Genomic DNA, 26,344 nt, shown 5'->3' with positions numbered 1-26,344 from the left:
AAGTTTCCAGAACAACAGGCACATTCCAGTGAAGGTTAGATGTCCAGCTGAAGGAAGAAGTAGGGGGTTATGAATACGAGAGGCTGATGGCAGTAGTCACCAGTGATTTAGATTAGACATTAGAGGGTGTTCCCATCATGAACAATAAAGGTAAGGCATGCTCATGTCTCCAGTGTCGATCAGGAGACCCCTCTGAAGCTTGAGAATGAATGGGAAGGACTGGAGGGGTGGGCAAAATACATTAGTGATGAAACGACCATTTGTTGGAAAGATTTCCAATTTGGAAACTTTCCCAGGATACTGGGCAGGGGTAGGATAATCAGTGGGCTCACCCCTGTTAGGGTAAATATAAGGTGAATGGGAAATGGTCAACCTTAGATTGGGAGGGCACTCCACGAAAGACAAAATAATCTGTCTCTCTTTATGACCATCTGTGCAGGTAGGATGATCTGAGAAGATGCCTTGGAAGAAGTAAGACGACTAAGCTCTGCAGTTTAACCCGTCAACCCGTCAGGAGACCTGGTGCTGCACTCTCCCTTGACCTGTCTGTCGAACCATGTTGGACTCTCTCAAGGGCTAGTTGCACAAGCTCCCTAATCACCTCTTTAGACCATTGGGGAGAGGACAAGTTGTGACACTGAGGTGACCCTGTTGGCCTGACACATGAAAGAGTGGGCACAGTAAACTCATGCCTCTGTTCCTTAGCACCCAAGAACAAGAGTCTGTGAGGCTGTGTTGTCAGGGACTTTGGCACAGAGTGGTCGGCTGCTGGGGATCTTTGGGTCACTTCCATGTAGCTGGAGCTGCTCGATGACAAGGAGAGCACCAAGAATACACAGTACGGTAGGCCCAGAACCCTTACAAAGAAGCTGCTGTTGCCATGAAGAGGAGGCAGTAAACTAGAGGGTTGAAGATATTCTCTAGAAATGTGACACTGATATTAATGTGCAGTGCCTACACTGGATTGTATTGCATTTATATAGCGCTTGCTACCCCTGACGAGGCGTTGAAGTGCTTTTTCGGCGAGTAGCACCCTACTCCAGAACCCATAAATAGATGTGGCAAGCCCAGTTGCCTAAGCCCAGGCTATTTCCCCAGATGGATAGGAGAGGTTCTTGCAGCAAAACTCTGAAAACACAAAGAAGCTCCATGCAGCTACGACCAGGTTCTAGCATTTTGAAGGCGTCACTGGGTGCAGCTTTGAGATCACCCACTTCTAAAATCAAAATCTTCAAGCCGGCCGAGTGAAGAAACTGTACTTGCTCATGCATGTTTTCTGAATGTGGGCAATTGAAAGTTCGTTTTTTGGAAACCCTCGAACTGTACAGGGCAGTTTCTCAAATATTCCCTTTTGGGGAGCTTCTGTGGAAAGCTGTTGGGCTCTTGGTAGTCAAGGGAGAGCCCCCCTGTTCTTGATACCTCTCTAACAGCTACTACATGTGAGGCACGTCTGTAAGCAGAAGTAAGGTGTGAGTGGGCAGCATAGCTCACGCCCAACACACTGAAAGTAATGAGTGAATGGGCAAGGAAGAGTGTAGGTAATCAGCGAGTAAAGGGAAAACACCAAAGTGGCACTGGGGGCGTTGTTATATTTAAAGAGAAATTTAGAGGTAATTACAAGTCTTTTTGACTGCTAGTCAACCAGATAAACAACATGGGATCAGTGGAGGGTTTCTGATTTCCTCCCTCATCAAGAAGTTGTCTCTGTCTAATTCCATACTTGCTCTTTCGAGCAAATGACCTTATACAAATACCTTTCTCTTTTCCTGTGGTCCGGCAAGGGTCAAATCTATCTGCTTAGCCTTTTGTTCATAAACATTAGGACTGGCATGTAGGTTGTTTTTATTTCTCCAGAAAGAGACCTAATGGTATTGTAAAAGCTTGTAGGCCTATATTGATCATTGCAAAAGCCTGTGTGAAAGCTTGTAGGGCTATATTTTTAATGGTGAAAAGCATACGTCAAACACAACAGGCCAGCATTTTTGGATTGTTAAAACTGTAGGCTAAAGCTCGTAGTAAGGTATATTGTTTCATGGAATCTCATAGATTACAATAGTAGGCAAGGGTTTTTGGTGTTAGTTACCCTCTATGACAACCCCATAGGAGTAGAAGATTTTCTATGTTCAAATTCTTGTGTGATCTCTTTGGATGTATTGTGTATTGTTTTTACAGATATAATTGTGTGTATCTTTGTGATTTTTAATATATGAAGGTAGATGCTTCTTATTAGATATTATCATCATTTGAGGTTAACCATCTGTAATGTATCAGCCTCTCTTTTTAGGTCTCGCGTAGGGCAGTGCATGCACTGCCTTTCCGAGGCATGAAGTAATTAGTAAGTTGGGTGAAACTCCGCCCACTGCGGGGTAATTTCTGTTGCAGCTTGCCATTAGTGTAACATTGGCATAGCTGTTGTTATCTGGCTTTTGAGCGGCTGTTGATGTGATACTGACTTCCGTTTAGTTCGGAAGCAGCAGTGCCTAACTACTGTTTCCGTCTGCTTGTATGTTTAATGTGTTGCTGAGGAGAACTCTTTTATACGATTGTTGCAGCGACTCTTTCAGACCCCTCCCCCCTCCTGCCTCCCACCACAGCATGCCGAAGCGCCTTTATGTATTTGCGGTCAGGGGTGCCTTCAGACCCATTCCCGCTTATTGCATTGGTAATTGCTTTCCTCCCTTTGCGGACCACCGGAACTCATCTGCTTTGTAATCAATAATTTCCGCTGCGAGGAAGCTTCTTGCAGGAACACACAGCTATATGCATCGGCAACTGATTTTCTCTTGCACCACTTCTGCTTGTTTACTTTTTTTAATGTTTAACTTCTCCCTAGAGAATTATTTCCAGGCGCTATAACAAATACATAGAAGCATTTTGCTGGTGACTAACATCTTTTATTTCCTCCGGGAAGGCATGTCTGTTTTCAAAGTGGAATGCGTGAGTCTTCTGTGTGGCAGTGAATTGTCAGGTACATGCTATTTCATTCGTCCTGGTGGCTGGGCTCTGTGAGAAGTTGGCCTCGTATATGATGTTCACTATTCTAGTGAGCACCTTGCACCAGTCCAAACAACCCTTATGGTGATGGTTGTAAAGTCAACCTTATAGACCAGCTATCCTAGTGGTAGCATGGACAAAGCAGTCTTAGGCTAAACTCAAGAGGGCATGTGAAGCCAGCTGTTTTACCATATGTAACCCCTTTAATACCAAATGAAAGGACACCACACAGGATATATATAAAATATATATGTTATTTATTACTAGACAAACCCTCTGAACTCTTTATGAGGTCAGAGGCACAAGCACAATACAAGATATTTAATTAAAATACAATAAGTTGCGCAAAATACAGTAGGGCCCTAGGGGCACGCTAAACCATATACTGAAATAGTGGTATAAGGAACACCACACGAAAAGTGAATAGGCCTCGGACCTAGGGAACCGCTGGGGCTACGCTGAGCTACCAAGAGTTAGGAAGCAGGAGACCCACGGGAGGCGTGTGCAGTGTCTAATCACACACGCAAGTTACCTTAGAGAATGAATGGAAACGTACAAGTTACAAACTAGTTCTTTTAGGGCACTTCTGACTGGACTCGGTGAAAGTTACTTGAAACCTAGACAGTTGGATAGTTGATACCCACAGGAGCACCGAAGTACTTGCGTTACCTCACCCACAGGAAGCGGGTGCATAGGTATCAAAGTGTGTCAGGTTTCTTTGTCGAATTTTATGGAGCCTGGAGAAAAGATGCTGCAGGCGACCAGGAGAGGAGTGTCCGGGTGGATCAAGGGTGGATCGAAGATGAAGAGGACGTGAAAGCAGAGGGGACAGAGTCTGGGTCACTAGCCAGTGACCAGGAAGGAACCAGGCGATGTCGCGAAGCAATCAGGTGCTGATGGGAAGCTTGTCTCTGCAGCCACGTGGACCAGGAGGCGTCGACGACAACCAGGAGTCAGGCACGGACTGTCCCACAAAGGCTCTCGCTGTTGGCGGTGTCGGCTTCAGGATTGGAGTCAACAAGCCTTTGCAAAGGCAACCCATGCAGGATACGAAGTAGGCTTCTTACTCAGACCAGCAAGGTCTGAGGGGCTGCTTCTTTTGAGGGAAGCAAGGGCCAGTCTGGAGCAACCAAACCAGTGGTGTAAATTCAAAGGATCGTCGCCAAGATGGCCACTAGCCAACGGGCAAGTGACCGGGCAGACGCATTGAGCAGGAAAATGCAAAAGGGCCCCACGCAGATCTCGTGGAGGGTGCAGGGCTGATCTTTGGTGCAGATGCTGTTCGGGGCTAGGGCTTCTCAATCCCCAATGCACAGCTTCGAGGAGGCCTCGGGGGCTGCACAGTTAGCAGGTCGCAGAGTTTTCAAGATGGCCGGTCCCATGTCTCTCGTCGCCTACATGGGTCTCAGCTTTGCTGGGACTATGGATCAGGCTGTTGGATGTCTGGAAGTCCGGTTCTTGTCAGGCTCTGTGCTCGGGCTCTGGCGGGAGGCGGCGACAAAGCAAGTCATTGATCGCTGGATGGTGCCTGCTTGTGCAGGGTGGTCACTCCTTGACCACAAAGGAGATTCTTCAGTCGTCTTCTTTCAAGTAAATCGTTGAAGGTCCAGAGTTTCATTTCAGAGTTTCAGTCAGGATTAATCTAAAGTCTTCGGACTCAGCTCCTACCTATATACCAAATCTAGGGGCTGGATTACCTGCTATGGGTGTGACCAGGGAAGGGGGCAGTTACACCACTTTCCCTTCATCCAGTTTCGCGCCAGAGCTGGGGCTGGAATGCCCCAGCACCGGTTTGAACTGGCCTATGCATGGGACACCTTGTGTCCCAGGCAGTGTCTCATTTCTTTCAGCCCTCCCTGCCCCAATACACAAAATCCTGTCTGGGGTGGTGCTGGCACCTCCCAAGGCAGGAAACCTATTGTCCAAGCCTCCCTCGCTGGAAGGACTCCCAGCAGCAGGAGGTCAGACTTGTGTCTGTGGCAGCAGCATCCATTTTGTGATGCTGAGGCTCTAGTTAATTTTAACCGGGAATAGTAGGAACAACATGTCTTCTCCCTCTAGAAGGGTGGAATGCTACCCCCGTCGCCAGAACTGGCGAGGGGGTAGTATTCCAAAATGTATGACACCTTACTCGACATGTTTTGATAAAGCCAAACCAGAGTTAGCATTTAACCGCGAGGTTCATAATGCACTTAAGAGTATATGGTATGGCAATATCCTAGAACAGCTATAAGGACATGGTTCCGAAAGCTGCAGACAGGCTCAGCTCATGCTAGAGCACCATCTCACATAAAACCAAGTGCTCTGCCTCCAGGATTGTTAAGGCCTGCCATAGGAGTGAATTATAGGTTTATATGTGTCTAGATATAAGGTTAGATATAGGAATACTATATCTAAGCAAGGGATGATTACACGACCTTGCTCCAGCTGAGTGATCAGATAGTTGTGTCAATGTGAGTGGCCAGCCAGGGGTGGCATAATATATGCTGCAGCCCCTGGTAGGCCTTGGATGCACCTATGCCCTGGGTACCTATAGTACACTGTACAGGGGCTCATAAGGTGACCCAGTATCCAATTGGAGATGTACCTAAAGTACATGGAGTTCATTTTACAGAGAGAGCAGATAGCCTGGGGCCCTGATTAGCAGGATCCCAGGCCAACTAAGTCGAAAACCAGCTAAACACTAGGCAAAAAATCTGGGGAAACCATGGTCAGGTATCCACCTTCCTACAGGCTCTGCCTGTCCCCCATTCTGTGTCTAAAAGTGGATCGGAGATCAAAGGCTCTAGTGAGGTTTCTGATTCCGGCTGATTGATTGGGAACAGAAGTTCTGCCTGGCCGTGTTTTGCTTTTCATTGGAAGTCCATCAGTGGCTGACATTAATGCAGTTCTCCTCAGCAGCGGCGCGCAAACATAACAAATGCTGCTCTCGCCGTTACCTTTCCAAACATATTTTAATTTCAACATTTGATCCAGCGTTCGTTTAAAAACAAACGATTTCCCATCTGCACTTTTTGTATATTTTATCATTTCTCTGAGAGAGGTTTAAACTTGTTCAAGAGGCTGTGAGCCCAAATGTTTCCATTTCTTCAAGGACGTATACTGAAATTTTAAGAAAAGGAATCCTTTTAAGAAAAGGAATTCACAAATGCATTCCTATACATACATGCATTCTTTAGTTCCGTTCCAGTTCCCTCTTCTCGCTCTTTCTCCCTCCCTCACTGCTCTGCATTTCTTCCTGCAGTCCATTATGCAAAGGATTACGTATTTTTAGGTCGAGGACCGTAGGCTGCGCTTGCGCAGTTTGGTCCGAAGATTTAATGTTTCTTAGAATGGGGGCTTGAACCCGCCCCCCTTCTCCATTGGCTGGCCTCGTAAATGCTGGCCAGCCATTGGAGGAGTGGGGCATCACTCCCTTTAAGCCCCGTCTTTTCCCGATTCGGGGACGTTTTTTCTCTCTACTTTCTCTCCCTGACGTCATCGGGAGAGAGCACGCCCCTCATCACGCTGCCTGCACGCTCAAGTCGGCTCTCTGATTGGTGTTCCTTATTAACCAATCAGAGGGCTGACTGGCGCGTGCAGGCAGTGTGAGCAGACTCTGCCTCGCTTTTCTTGTTTTCGCCGCTTTCGTCTAAGAGAAACATCAGCGGCCTCGCATAGGTAAATAAATATTTTTCTTCCCGAATTAGAGCCTGGCAGTCTTACTTTGTGTTGCCGCCACCAGACCCCGAGAGACCAACTCCTGTATCCAGGCAGAAACTGCCATATGTAAACAGAGCCGCCACCCCCACGCGTGTGACTTGGGAGCTCCCAGGCAGCAGCTCAGAGCACCGGACGCGTCCAAGGAGGGCCGCCGGGGGGTGGGCGTGGAGCGCAGTTTATGTTTCTTTGCGCGACTACATGCTGCCTTTTTGAAAGTGAGCATGGAAGAGTGACTGCAGGCCCAGGCCTATGACGGGAGACACATGTGGGCGAGCAGGTGTGCAGGCCGCAGAGGGGGGGCGGTGACTCGCCCCTCCTTAGAAAGCTTCGCAGCTGCAGCCCTGTCAGAAAGGCAGGCCTGCCTGGGATCACAAACCGCCCGCAGGGGAACGAGCCATGTGCTGGGGTTTATATGTAGAACATGCTTTTGTCACCTATGCGCTTCTCTTATCATCCATCTCCATAGAATGAACGGTGGAGTCAGTCCTCAGTCTGATCACAGTTCGCCGCAACAGGTGCTCAACCCCTGCGCTACCTTGCCAGCCTTTCTGATTCAGCGTTATGTGTTTACCATGTGGCATCTCGATATGCAAGCCAACTTTTTACGAGGGCAGACGCTTTCAACTAATTTTCAAAAATATAAATCTCTTTTTTTCTGCATTCCAAGTCTTTCCTCGCTATGGTTTACGTAAACAGGTGAATTGTTTCCTACCTCAATTAAAACCATCTGCCTTGTAAATGAATACCAATTAACTCTTCCTGTTTTTAATTACTCCGTTAATTACACCCAGGCATCGGGGGAAGGATGACATGGGAATAGGCATGCGTTCTTTGCGACTACCCCTCCTCCCTTGTCCCTCCCCTGCCTTCCCCGCGCCTGGTACGGTTCCGAGCGGAGGACACATCTCAGGGTGGGTCCTGCAGCCAGTGCTGGAAAGAGTGGCACGGTGCCAGCTCCTGGGGAATCCAGGCTGCTTCTCGCAACGGCTGCCACTTAACATGCCAGGGACGTGGGGCGGCCTAGTGCCCCGCCAGCGGCGGGAGTGCACGGGGACTGAAGTAGATCTGTCGGCCTGGAGCGGTATGCAAACTTGGCGAATGTGGGAACCTCACCCCGGGGCTCTGGGTGTGGCTCGCCATCACGCGCACGGCTCACGTTAACCTGTCTCTGCTTGGTTTCAGGGGGTTTTGTTTTGCAGCAATTGTCCCACTCTCCATGTCAAAAGAATAAGCTGCTACTTGTTGGAAGACATCTACCTCCCGCCACCTAGGGGGGTCTTAACCGGCTCACCCCTGCCCACCGAGAGCCACCTGCCCGGGCAATTAAAGTGCCAAGAGGCAGGGGACTATTGAGTTTTGCTGCAATAAACAAAAACCTGTCACATCAGAGAACGGTAATATTTGTTTCTTTCCTCTGATGGAAAGTGGTCTCTTTGTCTTTCTTGGGACGCCCAGGCAGTAGGTTCAGTGGTCACACAACTCTGGCCTATCAGCAGCCAGTGTTTACCAAACACCTGGATGACAGGGCAGGGCCTAGGGTGAAAACCCCCAACCCGGAACAATGACGAACTGTACTAATTTAGGCCCGGTAGAGTTGCACACATTTAGCAGGCTTAGTAAGATTAAAAAAACTCCAAAACCAGGGAGCTACAAATGCCTTACAAAGTCCCTGGAAGGAAAACGGGTATATAAGTGAATGTGTCTGTGAAGTTTACTGCTGAACAATTACTCCGTGAGCACTAGATGGTGCTGTTTTGCATCGATCTATGCATTCCAAGTACAATACAGCCAATCTTCGGAGAGAGAAACAAAAACACTTTCAAAATGAGTCATGGCTTTAGTGAGAGTTAGTCTTGTACTTAACTTTGCTGGAATTTCCATATGCTGTCTGTGTGTGTGTGGGTGGATGGGTGCGTGTGTGTGGGTGGATGGGTGCAAGTTGCTCTGTGTGGGTGTGTGTGGCTCTGTGTGGGTGCAAATGCAATAGGTCTCGCATTTGCAAGAGATTAAGCCATTGGCATTGTAAATGACAATGCCATTTATTTATATGTTTTAAAAACAAAAATAATGTCATGAGCAATGCCAATAGCTCTAACTTTAACAAAGCTTGTTTTATCTTGTGAACTAGGATCTAGCAGTACTGAGCTACAGGCTTGTTTTATTCAGAGCAGAAGCATTGTCGCTAAGGTGAATATAAAACTTTAATGCTAGCAAGCACTCACCTAAAATATCACTTATTACCAGAGAGTCATAACCAAGTCACATGAAATGATTAACAGGGGCTTCAACTCAATATCAGTAGTATGGACTGTATTGGAACGGATATTTCCAGTGTTTCATATAGCGTTTGGAGACCGATTCGAAGTGCGCACTATTGTCCATCAGCTAAAGGACCCCAGGCACAGTCACACGCTGTGATGTACCCAGGACCCCAGCTTGCTAGCTGCTAAGGGTTTTAATGATACAATTCACATAAAAGCCATTGGGGTCCCCATTTCAAATATGTGCACCGGTGCTTTTATCTGCTCCAGTCATTTTTGGGCACCTTTTTATAAAGCTAACTGGACACAATGGCATTACAGCGCTTTACAGTACAACTGACTTCTGTGTTTTTAAACCACACGAACATTGTGACTTGTCTAGAATCAAAGGGTGCTCTTCTGAGATTTTGAGGCAAAAGTAATTTTCCACTTTTAATGTCGGCAGACCGGGCCATTAGGCTACATCTCCTACTGCACAAAACAAATGCAAACACAGTTGTTCCATATTTAGTGTACAAACTCACTTCATAAACAACACAGGAAAAAGTGCACTTTTTCCTTTAATAATAACTCCACTGCAAGCAAGCATTTGCAATGCAATATGGTCTCGCATTACTGTAAGTTTGGACTATTGGCGTTGCATTACTATTAGCAATGCCAATAGCCCAAACTTTCAGTAATGCGAGACCTATTGCATTGCAAATGCTTGTTTTTAAAGCCAGTGGCGTTTTTGAGAAAAAAGTAAGGATATTTACTGCTATTGCCAAACCACCCGTTGTTCGGAATTTGTCATCATGGGTATATAAGCTCCTACGCTGGAGACTTTATTTTTGGATATTGTCAAAAACACGCTACAGAGCTTAGGTTTTTTGTTTTCTGCATGTTTATGCATCTCTAAACAGTTCATGGCAGAACAGGCTGCTTTAAGATGCAAGTAAACCACACACAACTGGTAATAATTAAAGTAACATTTTGAAATGTACATTTGAGCTGTCTAAGGAGTCCGGTAAACGTTTAAAAGAAAAAAACCAAATAACCCCCAAAAAACTACAGGATTTGTAAAAGATTATATGTCCCATTCAACACACACAAAACAAACATGAAATGGTTGATGAGCATGCAATCTGCCATTTGTGAAAAATAATGAATGCTGAAAGCGCATACAGTGAAGTGGGTCCAACACCACTGAAATCCTGCCACGAAAGTGACAAATTCTGAAAAACGTCGCGTATAAGTATTAAGTCCAGTGTTACCGCTGAGATAAGCAGCGCATCGTAGCGAAGATAGGAGTAGAAGGAGATTGTAGAAATCAATTGTGCCGTCACGAATGCACTTTATATTGCCCTAATGCGTGGACTGCAGAGACGGTGTGAATGTGCATTGCAGAAGGCCTTGATTGTGTTCTTTTATGCAATTATGTATATGCCATAGAGACCCACATGGAACTTCTACTAATTCACGCTTCATTGCTGAACACGGCAAGCTATGCATGAAAGACTTTTAGCCCAGAATATGACTTAACTCCACGTATATGCAGATCTGTTCATTTTAAAACATTTAAACTATGAAATGCAGTTCCTTTTTAACAAGCCCATTACTTTTGCATCTCATAATTCAAATGTGAAATCTAAAGGACTGGATTCCCCACAAGCCGACCATGAAATTCAAAAACATGCATGCGAAGATGCTTCGCATTCAGTTAACAGCATCTCCACTCCGACAGAACTCTTTCCAGCCAACTCTTCTGCATTTCAATGGAAAGGAAGCCAAACATTGCGTTCCCACTCTCTCGACTACATGTAGCTTTATCGACCTTCATCAAAACCATGGGGCATATTACCAAGGGGGGCGATAGGCAATTATCGCCGGTTTAGCGGCCGTTTTTAGCCGCTAAGCGGCGATAATTCTATCGCTCTATTAGCAAGCTGTCGCTAACTGATGTTAGCGACAGCTTTTTGGCGATAGCGGACGGTTTGGGGCCCGCTTTACATGTCAGCGATATTTATCGCTAATGACATGCAAAGTCTTTTTAGCGATAGCGGACGGTTTGGGGGCCGCTTTGCATGTCAGCGATATTTATCGCTAATGACATGCAAAGTGGGCGTACCCAACCTGTTAGCAACTGAAAGCAGTCGCTAACGTCGCTATCGCCTATTACCAAGGCAGGCGTAGCAATGGAAATATTACCGCTATCGCCAAAAACTAACGCCTGCTCAGACCAGTTCTTAGCCATGTTATCCAAAGGGAGGTGGATAACATGGCTAAGAGCATTTCGTCGCTAATGCGTGAATATCGCTGTATTCTCAGCGATATTCACACATTTCGCCGCTATCGCTGGATATTTTAGTACAATGGAGAAAAACGTTGCTAATAGCATGTTTTCTCCGCTAACATATCCAGCGATAGGCAGCGATAAACAAAATCGCCGCTAAGCCTGTTTAGCGATAAATATCGCTACTTGTTGGTAATATGCCCCCATATCCTTCCAGAATGCTGACTATTATCACATAGGACCCCTGGCGCAACGAAACCTGAGCCCCTCCCCCCCCTGCAAGTTACGTGGAGGGCCCCCCTCCGGACAGAGTACTGTGCTGAGGGGGCCCCTGGACTTTGGGGGCTGCGGGGGGGCCACTGCATAGAAGCTCATTAAGGACCTGCTACAAAACTCCAGGAGGCGCAGCAAAAACGGACAACTTGACAGACTTTGCGATTGTAAACTCTTTCTTTTTGAGTATGTTGATAATGCAAGCTGTGCAGGCAAAAGAAAGCAATTGGAGTTGGTCAGCCACGTGTAAAGGTGCCAAACAGCGTCTCAATACAATACTGGCTTGCTTTAGAGAGCTGCAGGTCTAATTACTACTGAAACTGCCTTCTCGGCCGCCCATAACGAGATGTCATTTCTGCTGAGGGCCAACAGCGGCTGCAGAAACCTCACGGCATCGTCTGAAGATCATATACCTGTTGACAGGCTCGCAATAGGAGAAGGAGGATTTCCTTGCAAGAAGAATATCATTTCAGGCCCGCTATTTCCTGACACCATCACACGTATTCTTACCCCGAGGACAGGGACGCACAGCGTACCTAAAACGAAAAATGTTGAAACTCCGCTCCCTCCCGGTATGTTTCTAAATGAGGGCCTCTACCCGGAAACCGTTTGAGTGGAGTTACAAGCAGCTCAAGGGTGAATGTCAGTGTACCTGTTCAGCAAATGGCAGCTCATACAGAGCAGGTTTTTTAGTGTTTTTTCCTACTTATACTTTATTTGATTTATTTAGTGTTTTAAACAAGGTGCCTTAAATCGTACAAATAGTACCACAAAACTAAGAGGTATATTCCAAACTACAAATCATAATATAAACAACTGACCAAACCATGATAAAGCACCACACAATCACACAGTATATAACTAGGATAAGTCAAACATACGCTGGAATTCTATCTCATTACACAACATTACATTTTAGTGTTTTATTACAGCCTGTGGTGGTATGTTTGTGACATAAAGCTTCAGTTTAAAATAATTACAGCAATACATACTTGGCTCCGTAAATGTCTTGATGAGTTCCTCCATAGGCAACATCCACGATACTGCTAAGTGGCAGTTTTGCAGAAACACCCAATTTCCAGATTTCAGGGCATCTTTAATCAACTTTTCAGCAATAGGGCCTTGACCCTGCCCCAGTGAAATTGATTGTACTCTGAAAAAACACAAGCAACAGTGTTGGTTGCATTTCAAGTCACTGATGATCATATTACTTACCGTTGGTAACACTCTTTCTGGTGGATACTTAACCCTTCCCCTGCGGGGCAAATTACCCCCGCATGGGCGAGGCACAACGGTCATGACGAGCTCACAGCGCGACCGTGCCTCATGACGAGCTGAGCTCATCATGAGCACGCAACGGGTTAAACTGCATATTCCTTACTTTCACAATACTCCTCAGGTGCAGTGCTCATGTGCTTAACTAGGTGGCGCTGTGCATCTCCATGTAGGCTTTGTTCCACCCCGGAAGTGAGAGAGCGGAGCCGCATCTATAAGCAGCACCGCTATGCGCTGATGTCACTTTCTTGCTTGACTGTTTCTGTGCCTACGGACACTGAACACAAAAAACTGTCAGTACCAGAATAAAGATCTCTCATTGGAGTAGGTTTTAGATGATAAAAATACACCACTCTACATAATGCATTTGTGGGGGGGGGGGGGGGGGGGGGGGCAGTGAGGCAGTGAGGGAGTCTGCTGTTAGATAGAGTATCTACCAAAACAAGAGTTATCTAAGGTAAGTAACCTGGTCTTCTGATGGATAATTCTAACTGCAGATTCCTCACCTTTCAGAATAGATACCGAAGCAGTACCTCCTGAAGGTGGAGGGTCCGTAGCTTGGGCTCAGACCAGAAAATCTTGCGTCACCAAATGAACAAAAGGCCTTTCCCGTCAGATCTATCTTTAAAAGTGATAGTGTGTTGTGAATGCATTTACAACGCTCACGTCACAGCCTAACAGATGACAAGGACAGACACTCTGAGTGCAATCACAGTTATGCTAGGTTAACCCCTTCCATGCTCATAACAAGCTGAGCTCGTCATGACCACACCCGTTTTTATTGCTGTCCAGCACAGCAGAGGAATCTCTCAAGCAGCGATGTGGTTAAAAAAATTGTTAAGCACACAAATACCCGGATGTGTCAGGGTGCAAGCTCTGAAAGTATAAGCAAGGATCAACATAAAGATTAGACAAAGAGTCATTTTTGAGTGCCTTTCTAAAAGCTAATAAGCTAGGCATGGTTCTGATATCAAGGGGCAGTTAGTTTGACACTTTGACTGTGCCCAATACAAAACTTCTGCCTCCCTAATTGGCTTTATATATACTAGTGATAACCAGATTTTTTGCACCAGGTGAGCGCGGGTATCTAGGTGGCTGGTAGTTCTTAAAACAGTCTTTTGGGAAGGCTGGTCCGTCTCCTTGTAGAGCTTTATAGGCAATGCACAAGGCTTTCAATTTAGGGAGTTGTCTAATGGGAGCCAGTGTAGACTTTGACAAGCTTGTCTGGCTGAGTAAAATGTAAGGATTTTGGTAAGCAGTCTCTGAAGTACGTTCTGAAGGACTTGCAGTTTTTTTCAAATACTGCTTCTGTATGTAAAGATAAAGACCATTGCAGAGTCCACTTTCTATAGCAGAAGAACAGAAACTACTGTCTTCTTAGAGTGGTGGCAACTTTGGCCCTGGTAAAATGGGCTCAGACCACCTGAATGCTGTTTTGTGGCCAATACTAAGCAGCTCTTAAGTGTGGCAGTGTGTTTATCTGTACATAATTTTCTTTCCTTGTTCCAGAGAACCCCACAAAAAACTGATTGTCCACCAGATGGTCCTCGGTCCGATCATTGTAAAAGCTTAAAGCTCTTTGGGGTCCAACTGATAGAGATTTTTCTCCCCCTTCGAGGGGTGAGGCTGGTCAAAGTACGCATGAAGCTTGATGAATTGCCTACATAGAAAGGAATCACAACTTTCAGCAAAAAGGCCAACTTGGTTCTCAGCACCAGGCTGTCCATAGAAAAAAAAGGCAGTGTAAGCTGTTTGTAATGGAAGAGGCTGGCTTATAGACATCATGAGATGGTGTTTAGAATAATAACGTAATAAAGTAATATAATTTATTTTCTCTAGTTTTTTCCATTTTCATTTTTGCTCCATTCTATGTTTTTTGTTTCTTGGATCCTATGTACAATATGAAATTACAGTCTTTAAAAAGCAGTAAAGTAGCAACCACAAAACAAGTGTTGAATTTTTTCACTGCATTGATGCCAGCAGATATTCTTTTTATGGGAAATGAATTCAATGATTTATGAACTTATTGATCAACATCAAATTAGAACTTTTGAAGTGAACAACACACTTGTTAGAAGTGAATGCTAGGGATCTGGTATCAATGTTTATATAGAGATGTGTTCATGTATCACGGGGGAAGTATCAAGCCCACTGGCCTCCTGTAAGCCCATGTAAAAATTGGGATCATAATGCAGAGGGAAGGGGGGCTGAAATCATCTCACCCCCTCACCACTAGTGTCATCTCTGAGTGGTGGCAACTTCTGGTCAGAGTTGGAACCAAAAAGAAAATAGCCACCCTGTGGGTGCCTCTGAAGAAGTGGAAGCATAAGATCAGACTCAGACATTGTGGAGACAGGCTGCGGTGTAGAGGACTCCGAGTGTAACTTTGGTTAGCTCAAGTCAAAACTGGTTTGGGGTCAGACATTAACATCAATACCAGAGTCTCATCCAACATCGGCGGTGGTACCAGCATGGACGAAGGAAGGACCAACGTGGGTCTAGGAGCTGGTGTAGAAGTCTGTCACAGACTCAGTGCGGAACCCGCTGAGGATAAATCTTCTTGTAGTAATTCGGCTGATGGCTCCTGCGGATCCTTGAGACCCAAAGGCATGACAGAGGGAGCAGAAAAAGTGTCAAAGATAAGCTCAGGGATGTTTTTGTCAGCAGGGTTATTACCAAAACCTAATGTGAGCTAACCTGGCATAGTGAGGGGTGCAGTGCAAAAAGTGATGTGATGGTAAAACTAGCTACAGGGTTTACCCAATTATTTTATTCTGGCTATCATGTGCTAGGAATAAAAAAAGAGAATACGACAAAAAACACTGCATGATACCAAAGAGACACCTTGTATGAATACATTGCCAAAATCTCTTTTTCAGTAGTTATGGCATAGTTTTCGGCCTGTAGTTTTAGAAGGGAACAATGTTCTCTTGAACACTGAATTTTGTTTTGGAAGACCTGGAAAGATCGACAACAGTGGGAGGGAAGCTCCGGATCTGTGCCTAAAAAAGTGGACATAAAGGAATTGACATCACCATGCAGGGGAGGCAATTATATGCGTCTCCTTTGCATCACTTCTGGGGCGGAATGAAACCTCCACCTAGCGGCTCGTGGGAGCAATTATGAAAAGGTTCAGGATCCATGCTGACACCTAGGAAATATTCTAAAGGCAAATAATAATAATAATCAAAGTGAGCTTTTCAGTCTTTTTAGACTGCGTGTTTGCAATGTAGCCTGGGAGCTTCCTATGCTTTCAGTGTTTTATAAGAATTTCTACTGCTTTCTGAGCATTAAAACAGTTCTAAAACAAACTTTGTTGTTGTTTCTCATGTTTCTAATGCATGCTATTCATGTATGGTGGAAATTCTTTACAGCATGATTCAGCTCTGGTGTTTATGAGGCTGCAATTGCTTATATATATATATATATATATATATATATATATATATATATATATATATATATATATATATATATATATATATATATATATATATATATATATATATATATATGTATATATATATGTGGGGCACATATAATATAGTGTTTCCGGGGTCCCGCGCATGGGCGGGAATATTCTAATGCTTATGACTATTGATGAGGATCCCCTGGAAGAGAACGTAGGAAAATGGGTGCATGCTGTTTGCCACACCATCACCAGTGATCCAGGATCCTTGTCCATCTGGGAACGGAATGGTTACATCTGGTAATCAAGTTGGTGGTAAAGTCATTTATAGATCAGGTGACACCATGCATCAGAAATAGAGTTGAAGGGCTTAATGGTGGACAATCCATTCACATGTAGACTTTAGACGCTGGCTGTACAGATGAACAGAAACATAACGCCTAATATGGAAGGATTCTCTAACACTTCTGGAGCACTCGTGTTTTTATCAATATGATTTTTAGAATAGTGTCAACTAATTTGATTGTCTTTAAATTAAAAAATGTGTTTATTTCTGTATTAATTTTTCTACTTTTCCAGATATGTACAATGAAACAAATAATTCGCTTTTTGTAAATATTAAAATCTGAATTTTTCTCAAAGTGCTACCTGTATATTCCCTTGCATTTCAGAAAGTAATGAGTCTTTCCAAAGGCAACGTCTGCACTCTTGATTGAGGAGAGGTGGGAGTGGTTTAGAAACTTCTGGTCAGACGTCTCTTGTCTGATGGATAAGGTGAGTCTGACATTACTACCACCGAGACTGCAACTTCTGAAAGGAGAATGCCAGGAGCGAGTCCAAACAGATTGTGTTTAGGGATGATACGTTACATGTGCTGGAAGACATTCCTGAGGAATCTTCAGATGCACCAATGAGAGAGGTGCTGCCATCTGTGCACCCAAGAGCTGGATGAGCAGAGTACCTGGTAGGGTCATCTCCTCCTCGATGTCATGTGGCTCCCATGAAACATGCTGCAGTGGGGGGGTGCAAAGGAACAATTTTGATAAGGGCCCGTCGCTCATCTCTCTCTCCCCGTCTTTCTCTCATTGGTTTAGTTTCTTTTTTCATGTCTTGTGTTTTGAGAGAATTGATTGTGAGCCTGAACACTGGTGGATGCTGACATCTTGTGCTTTTTCTTGTGCCAGGACTTTTCACTTACTTACTGGATGGTGCTTTCCCTCTCAACTGCCACTGGCACAGCATGGAAGCGGAGATCAACCACAGGGAAGATTGAAGAGTCATGAGATGGGTTTGCTTTGACAGGCTGTGACTGGGACAGAGACTGCACAAAAGAGGCTCTGACCTCCACTCCCTACAACGTGCTTCCAAAATCACCAGAGAGAACTAATTTCTGGCCCCTTACACAATCCCAAAGAGGGAGACTTGCTTTACTTAATTGAGCCTTCAACACTGCACCAACATGGAGAGATTGGCTTGCTCCTACAGCGCAATGTTCACTTGGAGCCTTTGCACACAGGTGAAGAGCTGGGTCTGACTCGATGGTGCAATAGATATATCCTAGCGAGACTAGGTTTGATGCTTGACAAACACTCATTCCAAGGTTATCTGCCACAGTTTCCCTTAGAGTGTGGTATCAACTCTATATTGAAAGATCTCTGCTATAAAAGAAAACTACCCAAATACTTGCGATTCCTTATTTTGCTATAGCATTTAAGGAATCGCAATTATGCGATTCCTTAAATGCTATGTATGAAGCATTTTACTGTAGCGAATTCAGCTTAAGAAATCGCAATTTACCACCAACTTTCAGTTGGTGGTAAATATTGATTTCTTTTCAAAATACACTAATTGGCATTTTTGAATGTGGCATGTGACGCACATGGGCACTATGGGCATGTATGTGCGTCACATGCCACATTAAAAAATGCCAATTAGTGTATATAGCAAAATAAGGAATCGCAAGTATTTGCGATCCCTTAAGATGCGATTGTTTGATACATATCAAATAATGCAAAATAGCCTTTTGCGATTCGCAAAGGCCAAAATTCGGCGAATTTCGGCCTTTGCGAATCAAAAAAGGCTTGATACATATGGCCCAAGATCTCTATTTTTGCCCCACTGAAGTGCAGTTAGTTCTGAAAGATCTAAATGTGGTGGGCAATCCTCTACCAAGGGAGTAAATGAAGGGTCTACTGCTATCCTCGTGGGCCATGGGCCACCTATTAATGAGGCCCAAAGAGGTGCAAAATAACTCCAGAAGCCAAAAATATTGTATGAAAATGATAATTAAACAATTTTCCTACACATACTTTGGTTTCATACCTGTCGGAAAATCCCTTTTCTTTTGCAAACCTCTGGAATGCACCCATTGGATCAGAACCAGTACTTAAGACAAAGACGAGAGGAGTGGAAGGTGACATGTCATGGTATAGAGTAGCCAGGTCAACTGGTGGGTTCTCGATAAACTGCTTCCCAAGGTTCTCAATAACGAAGTCAGTAAGAGCAAAAACAACCTGAAATATAAATGAAAATAGTAATCATTAATTGATTTCCCCATGCTGTATATAGAAAACTGGCAACCTAACATGGTTATGGTAAGCCCCTCAATGTATCTCAAACGTCTTGTTTCCCTTTGTCTTTCATTCTACCTCCATCATTTCAATCATATTCCCCTGTATCATATTTCCCTTTGTCTTTCACAGTCATAATTCTTCACAATCTACCATTTGTGACACTCACACTCTTATTGATTAACTTCACATATTTTCTCCCACTCTCTATCAGACCCTATTTACTTTGCACAGTCACATTCTTCAGTCTAACTTACCATCACAAATAAAATATTCTTACATAAAATTAAGGTATATACCTTTTGTTAGATTTGGGGTTCTCTAGTTGGTAGAGGTAGGTACCTTTGAGCAAATAGGGACCCTTGCGCCTTGAATGATGCGATGTCCCAGAACCCGTGTGATGTAACTAAGACCCTATATATCGGCTGTGCCCAGGCCACCCGAATTTGTCTACTGCCTGGCTGGACGAGGATAATGTACCCTAATGTGTGCCTTGCCATATTGATATGGATGGATATTTATTGTGCAGTGTGTATTCATGCTTGGTTTGAAGTTTTGGTTTTGTATCAAAAGCAAAATAAAAATATTAAAAAAATAAAATAAAATAGGGACCCATGCGTCTAGTCAGGGTAAGGGGGTACACTCCTAAAATAACTCCTGCTCACCCCCTTGGTAGCTTGGCACGAGCAGATAGGCTTATCTCAGTGGCAGTGTCAAAAGCATTTGTGAACACATAGAGTAACCCAGTGAAAACACTACAGATGGACACCACACAAGTTGTAGTATAAAAATAAGTATCTTTATATAGACTTAACACAAGACCACAAACGACAAAAATCTACAATACTGTACTTTAAAAATGGTAGAAATAGCTTAGTTCTCTTTAGATGTAAAATGTGACACTTTGAGTTAAATGTACCTTTGGAACAAAATTACAAAACCTCTGTTCCGACCTATTTAATTTCCATATGACCTATTCAGGTTCTAACATGCCAAAAAAAAAAAACAACTAAGTTCAGCAAGCTAAACAAACTTTAGAACATTATATTATATTAATCACAGATATTCTTTAGATATTAAAAACTTGTTATTATACATGTGATTGTTTTATATAATTTTTTTAACATACATTTTAATCAAAAATGTTGCAAAAATACATATATTTGTTCAAATCTACTGTGTTTTATCAAAAACTGGATTTGCTAAGTTTTCCAGAAATCATTTCTTTAAATATCAAACAATATATGTATAACAGACACCCCACAGAAACCTATACCTATTCATTCATTCCCAAAATTCACACTCATTCAAACCACATTCTTACAAATGCACACTATGCAAAACAAACATAGGGAAAGAGAGAATCAACCCTATGGAGGGTCCCAAATTATATACGAGAGGGCAGAGTGAATTGTTGCCAATAAACGCAGCTCGATGGAATAAACTCACGGGGACCACTTCTCAGTGACAGTTATGGTCTACGTGCGTTTCAGTCATGATACCACCTTCCTCAGGACCAAGGTGTATTGAATCTCAATGGGAAACGAGGGATGTCTGAAAGTAAGAAACAATATTATATATAACTTGAGGGGTAATGGTATAAAAAGAAGAATTCATTACGATTACTTTAACTCTATACTCATGATTGTGCACTGCTTAGAGTGGAGTATCTGAAGATCCCAAGTATTGAGAATGGTGCCATAGATTGAAGAAAGTGACCACATGTGCAGTTAAAAGAAGGGAAGAAAAAGAGTTTTTACGCACTGCAAAACTACGACTTGTGATGTAAAGTCTGAAAAAAGGGTGGCAATAGGTTCCACAACCAGATTTTATTTAAAAACAGAAGGAAGGGTGTTCCTTATGCATGATGATCAGTCCATTAAGACTTAGAAATACTTGTTGTTTTACGTTAAGGCATACTAATCCAAATTTATGTGGGTCTTTTTGTAATTATGCCTGCGGGCAGCCAGTATATTCCAGAAGTTCTACAGATAGACATATTATTTCAGTCAGTAGGAAACCAGACTAACATCAAGAAAACCATCTTTCAAACCTCTATTTTAACTAGTCCGTTTTACCCTGTGTGGAGCATGTATCCCCTCTCTTGTAAGGTCCAGGTAATTTTTTGGCTCCAATCTTTTGGCTCCAATCTGGTCCATTATTTTGTCAACCCTTCTTCTAAGGTCCGGGCTGAATCTATTAAAATCGATACTATTTAAGTTAAGGAGGCAAGAAAGAGATCTGTCAGTTTATCCGGTATACTGCGGAAAACCCTGTATTTAGATAAATTCCTAAAAAGGCTGAAAGTTTTATTCCTATTGAGTATAAGTATATTTATACATTAGCAGATACAGCTACATTAAATACTGAAGATAATTCTAAAATTAACTTTGCGGCAAAGCTGCTTTACAAAAGTGCGGCTGGGTCTAATTGTACGCAGGGAGTTTGTTATTCTCACTTAGCTCTTAGAACGGGTAGAGCGAGAAAAGCGATAGTAGTCTCCTTACCTTTCAAACGTAATCTGCTCATCATCTATGCAAATGCAGCGAGTTTTCGCTACCGCCTCCCGGCGTGTTTTTAAAGTCTGTTTTCTCCCGCCAAACTAAACTAATTGTCCCAAGATCTCGCGATAATAGAAACGGCCTACAGGGACAGAATTAGATAAGGTTGCCATGTTGGAGTGGGTTGTTTTGCTATCCACTTTAAGTGTATGCAGCCTGATCGATATTATCTATACTTTGTTCACACGCTAATATAGTTTATCGTGAGATCGACCTATGAGATTAAAATTAAATGTGGCTGCCATATTATGGTAGATTTTTTACTCCCACTCACAAACTTAATAGCTTCATTGGTATTATCCGCTAATATCATAGACCTTTGGCAAGAGTGGAAGAAAAATGCTAAAAGAATGCCCAATGTAATTTGAATATGATGTCTGCAAATGAGCGAAACAGCATGAGGTCGCGACCGCTAGACAGTGTTGCGGCGGGGGACTTTAGTATCCTTGAACCAGAGTGCTGCGACGTGCTGTCCCCGGGCGCCCTAGCAGTGAGGTTCTGGTGCGGTGAGTGGAAAGCGCTCAACTCTCTTTTTCAGGTGGATTAAATTAATGCATAGCCGAAGGTGCGCTTTTCCTGTGGCACTGCTTTTTTGAGCGACAAGCGGCACTGGACCTCGAGGTGTGCGAGATTGGTAATTTATTCTATAGCTGGCAGGGATCATCGCGGGGCATGCACGCAGGCAAAAAGATGTTCTCTCTCAGTGCCTGATCGAACAATTGTGGCAATACCAGTCAGTCAGCTTCTGCACTACGGTTAATGCACCTGAAGAAGCTGCACAAATACCCTTGGGGTCCCTGAGAGTACATGGAGGAATGACAAAATGGGGACCGGCAGAATGAAACACCAGGGGCAGAATCCCTTGCCTGACCCCAATATGGCTGCCACAGTGGTCCTTTACCACGTTGTGCTACTATTATTGGACATTGACAAGTCCTCAAGCATATCCTCCATCCGGCTCACCCATCAAGACATTGAATCTGTGAACTTGCCATCGACCGTTGAGACCTAGCAGTTTGGCCGATGCCCAGTGTAGCTACCTTGATAGCTATAGAGGAGATGGGCTGTGGGCTCGCCCCTCGGCCGCCACCTACCCAGCCAGATTTTGGACAGACTTTCCTTTGTCTCTCCACCATTTCTCACTCCTACCCTTTCACCTTACTCCCTTACCCTTCCACACTCTTTTTATCTCTTCTATTCTCTTTAAATGTTTTCTTGCAACAAATGTAACTTGTAACTGATGTACTTTGTAACATCGTGGAACGCCATGTAAAGCACTCTGATACTTCCGGGTCTAGCCAGTGCTATATAAAACTCATCAAATAAATAAATAAACTCTTCGCGGATAAAGTCTATCCTGGGCTCGCCATTTTGAAATGGGGTACTTCACGTATGATCGTGTAGGCTTGTAACTTAAATGCCCACTAGGCATCCAATTTAACGTATGCCTTAAATACAATTAAATAAGATTCGTACCAAAGAAGATTCAAGTCCAAAATAGAGTTGAGATTTATATTTTCTGATAAAGGTTCCAACCAAGACATGCAGGGTCAGTTTATCGCTATATGTGACCTGGCTTAATGTATGACATAAAGCAGTGTGTAAAGATCAACCAGCCACTAACATAACGTCTTAAAGCCATAGAGACCCTTAAGCGAGGACAGTCATGTAACTATCCATGGGATCTTCTCATTTAGACCTTTTCAAACTGTGTCACAATGGAAAATCCAGAAGGTTTCCCTATTTTTTCTCACTTTGTCTGTATCACAGCTAGGTTTGGTAGTGATTTTCTCTAGAACGAGCCATTTAAGTTCATTTTCACTGTGGTTGTTATCCATATAGTGTCTTACCATAGGAGCTTGTAGTTTCTGAGTCCTAATGGCTGACTTGTGTTCTGACAGCCTGGGACGAAACTTTCTACCTGTTTCCCCTATGTAACCATGTCCACAGGGGCAGACGTTAAAATACACTATGCTGCTACTTCTGCAATTTGTATGACTCCTCAATTTTCCTGACTTTGTCCCATACAACCACGTTTCAGTGGTGATGGCTGATGGACAGGCATGACAATTTGCACATCTGTGGTTTCCTAGGATCTGGGGAAGTCCGTCAATTGTGCTTTGCTCCCACATTTATAGTGGGGACTTAGTTTGACTGTGTACTAGGTTCTCTCAAGTTAGGATTCCTTCTAAATGCCACAATCGGTTTCATAAGTGCCATATTCTCTCCATAGGAGCTTGTATTTTCTGAGTCCTAATGGCTGACATGTGTTCTGACAGCCTGGGACGAAATTTTCTACCTGTTTCCCCTATGTAACCAAGTCCACAGGGGCAAAAGTTAAAATACACTATGTTGCTACTTCCTCAGTTTGTATGACTCCTCAATTTTTCTGACTTTGTCCCATACAACCACGTTTCAGTGGTGATGGCTGATGGACAAGCATGACAATTTGCACGTCTGTGGTTTCCTAGGATCTGGGGAACGCCGTCAATTGTGCTTTGCTCCCACATTCATAGTGGGGACTCTAGTTCGACTGTGTACTAGGTTCTCTCAAGTTAGGATTCATTCTAAATGCCACAATCGGTTTCATAAGTGCCATATTCTCTTCATGGGTGTTGAGGATCTTCAAGTTCCGGTTCAAAATGTGTTGTATTTTATTATTATAACTGGAATGATTGACAACACAGACAAGTCTCTCCAAAGGTTGTTTTTCTCTCCCACTAATCAGACCGTCTCTGTTGTAGTATTTGGAACGTTTCATGGATTGTCTGATCAATCGTTTGGGGTAACCCCTGAGAAGTAGCCTCTTCTGAAGTTGTTCAACATGTATCGTGAAGTCTCGACCTTAGAAGAAGGGTTGACCGCGTGGATCTCTTTTTACAAAATAACGGACCAGATTGGAGCCAAAAAATTACCTGGACCTCACAAGAGAGGGGCTACATGCTCCACACAGGGTAAAACTGACTAGATAAAATAGAGGTTTGAAAGATGGTTTTCTTGACGTTAGTCTGGTTTTCTACTGACTGAACTAATATTTCTATCTGTAGAACTTCTGGAATATACTGGCTGCCCGCAGGCATAATTACAAAAAGACCCACATAAATGTGGATTAGTATGCCTTAACGTAAAACAACAAGTATTTCTAAGTCTTATTGGACTGATAATCATGCATGAGGAACACCCTTCCTTCTGTTTTTAAATAAAATCTGGTTGTGGAACCTATTGCCACCCTTTTTTAAGACTTCACATCACGGGGTCGTCGTTTCGCAGCGCGTAAAAACTCTTTTTCTTCCCTTCTTTTAACTGCACATGTGGTCACTTTTTTCAATCTATGGCACCATACTCAATATTTGTGATCTTAAGGTACACCACTCTAAGCAGTGGACGATCAGGAGTATAGTTAAAGTAATCGTAATGAAATATTCTTTTTTGCCATTACCCCTAAAGTTATATATAATATTGTTTCCTATTTTCAGACATCCCTCGTTTCCCATTGAGATTCAATACACCTTGGTCCTGAGGAAGGTGGTTTCATGACTGAAACGCACGTAGACCATAACTGTCACCAAGAAGTGGTCCCTGAGAGTTTATTCCATTGAGCTGTGTTTATTGGCAACAATTCACTCTGCCCTCTCGTATATAATTTGGGAGCCTCGTTAGGGTCGAATCTCTCTTTCCCTCTGTTTGTTTTGCAAACTGTGTATTTGTAAGAATGTGGTTTGAATGAGTGTGAATTTTGGGAATGAATGAATAGGTATAGGTTTCTGTGGGATGTCTGTTATACATATATTGTTTGATATTTAAAGAAATGATTTCTGGAAAACTTAGCAAATCCAGTTTTTGATAAAACACAGTAGCTTTGCACAAATATATGTATTTTTGCAACATTTTTTATTGAAATGTATGTTTAAAAAATATATAAAAACATTCACATGCATAATAAAAAGTTGTTAATATCTAAAGAATATCTGTGATTAATATAATAAAATGTTCTAAAGTTTGTTTAGTTTGCTGAACTTAGTTGGGGTTTTTTGGCACATTAGAACCTGAATAGGTCATATGGAAATTAAATAGGTCGGAACAGAGGTGTCTCAATTTTGTTGGTTTTGTTCTACCCCCTTCCTCTTGGACCTAAAAGTACCCAGGGCGGGGCTTTTTTTTTTTTTAGTCGCAATGTATCTTTGGATGCGTAACACTATACAACTAAAGTGTTGCAGGGAAGGTGATTAATCCGTTGCTTACACGCAAGAACAGTGATGCGTCGGTTCCCTATGGCTGCATTGCGACGATGATAAGTTGGTTCTTCTTCACGTGGGGAGGTGATGCGTCGGTTTCTTACTGCGCTTCCGTGGCGATGCGACCAGCAGCGTCGTGATGCGATGCAGATTCGGTGCAATGAAACAAAATAGCGTCTTCTTCTTGATGGGACAAAGATGTGTGCACGCCCCATGGCCGTGCGGCGACTCAGAGAATCTTCTGAGCCGTGACAGGCCCTGCGACACGGTTCTCCGATGATGCAACGGCGTCTGCAGTAATGGCGACACTCTTCTCCGGTGATGCGAGGCACTTCGGGTGATGCGATGGTAACAGCGGCAGCTGCGGTACGCTTCTCCGGTGATGCAACGGCGTCTGTTGCGACGGCGACACTCTAATCCGGTGATGCGCCGAACACAGCTGCGGCGGCGACATGCTTCTTCGTCTTGAGTCGCGTTTCCAGCTTCCAGCGACACACAGTCACTTAGAAGGCCCAGCTCAACAGCAGGCATTTCAATTCCCAGAAAGGAAAGCCAGGGGAGCTGGTTGGTGAAGTGTGTTGTCCCTGAGCAGGCAAGCTCTATCTCAAGCCCTTGGAGATCCTTTACAAGTTGATTTGAAAATAGCACAAAGTCATGTCTCCTTTCTTTGGCAGTCAGGCAACTACTGCAAGCTAATCCCCCAAACAGCACTCAGCATAGGGATAGTATCCTCCTCAGTTTCTCTGGTTCCTCTCCTCAGCAAAGGTTCTTCTTGTTTCCAAAACGTGATCT

General features: G+C 43.7%; 1 protein-coding gene across 1 annotated transcript in view; it reads right to left on the bottom strand.

Moving 5' to 3' along the window:
- The window catches only part of DNAH6 (dynein axonemal heavy chain 6), a 2,460,712-nt gene that overhangs the window by 263,291 nt on the left and 2,171,077 nt on the right, over positions 1–26,344 (bottom strand). Inside the window, exons 64-65 of the mRNA XM_086961829.1 lie at positions 18,509–18,699; positions 12,495–12,655 (exon numbers count right to left, since the gene is read on the bottom strand). Coding sequence (XP_086817955.1) covers positions 12,495–12,655; positions 18,509–18,699 — 352 coding nt within the window. The remainder of the gene's footprint in view (positions 1–12,494; positions 12,656–18,508; positions 18,700–26,344) is intronic.

The sequence above is a fragment of the Lissotriton vulgaris genome, chromosome 3_1 (assembly GCF_964263255.1).
Source record: "Lissotriton vulgaris chromosome 3_1, aLisVul1.2, whole genome shotgun sequence".
In the NCBI taxonomy this organism is placed as follows: domain Eukaryota; kingdom Metazoa; phylum Chordata; class Amphibia; order Caudata; family Salamandridae; genus Lissotriton; species Lissotriton vulgaris.
The sequence above is the reverse complement of the archived record's forward strand: the minus strand, read 5'-3'. Positions and strand labels throughout refer to the sequence as shown.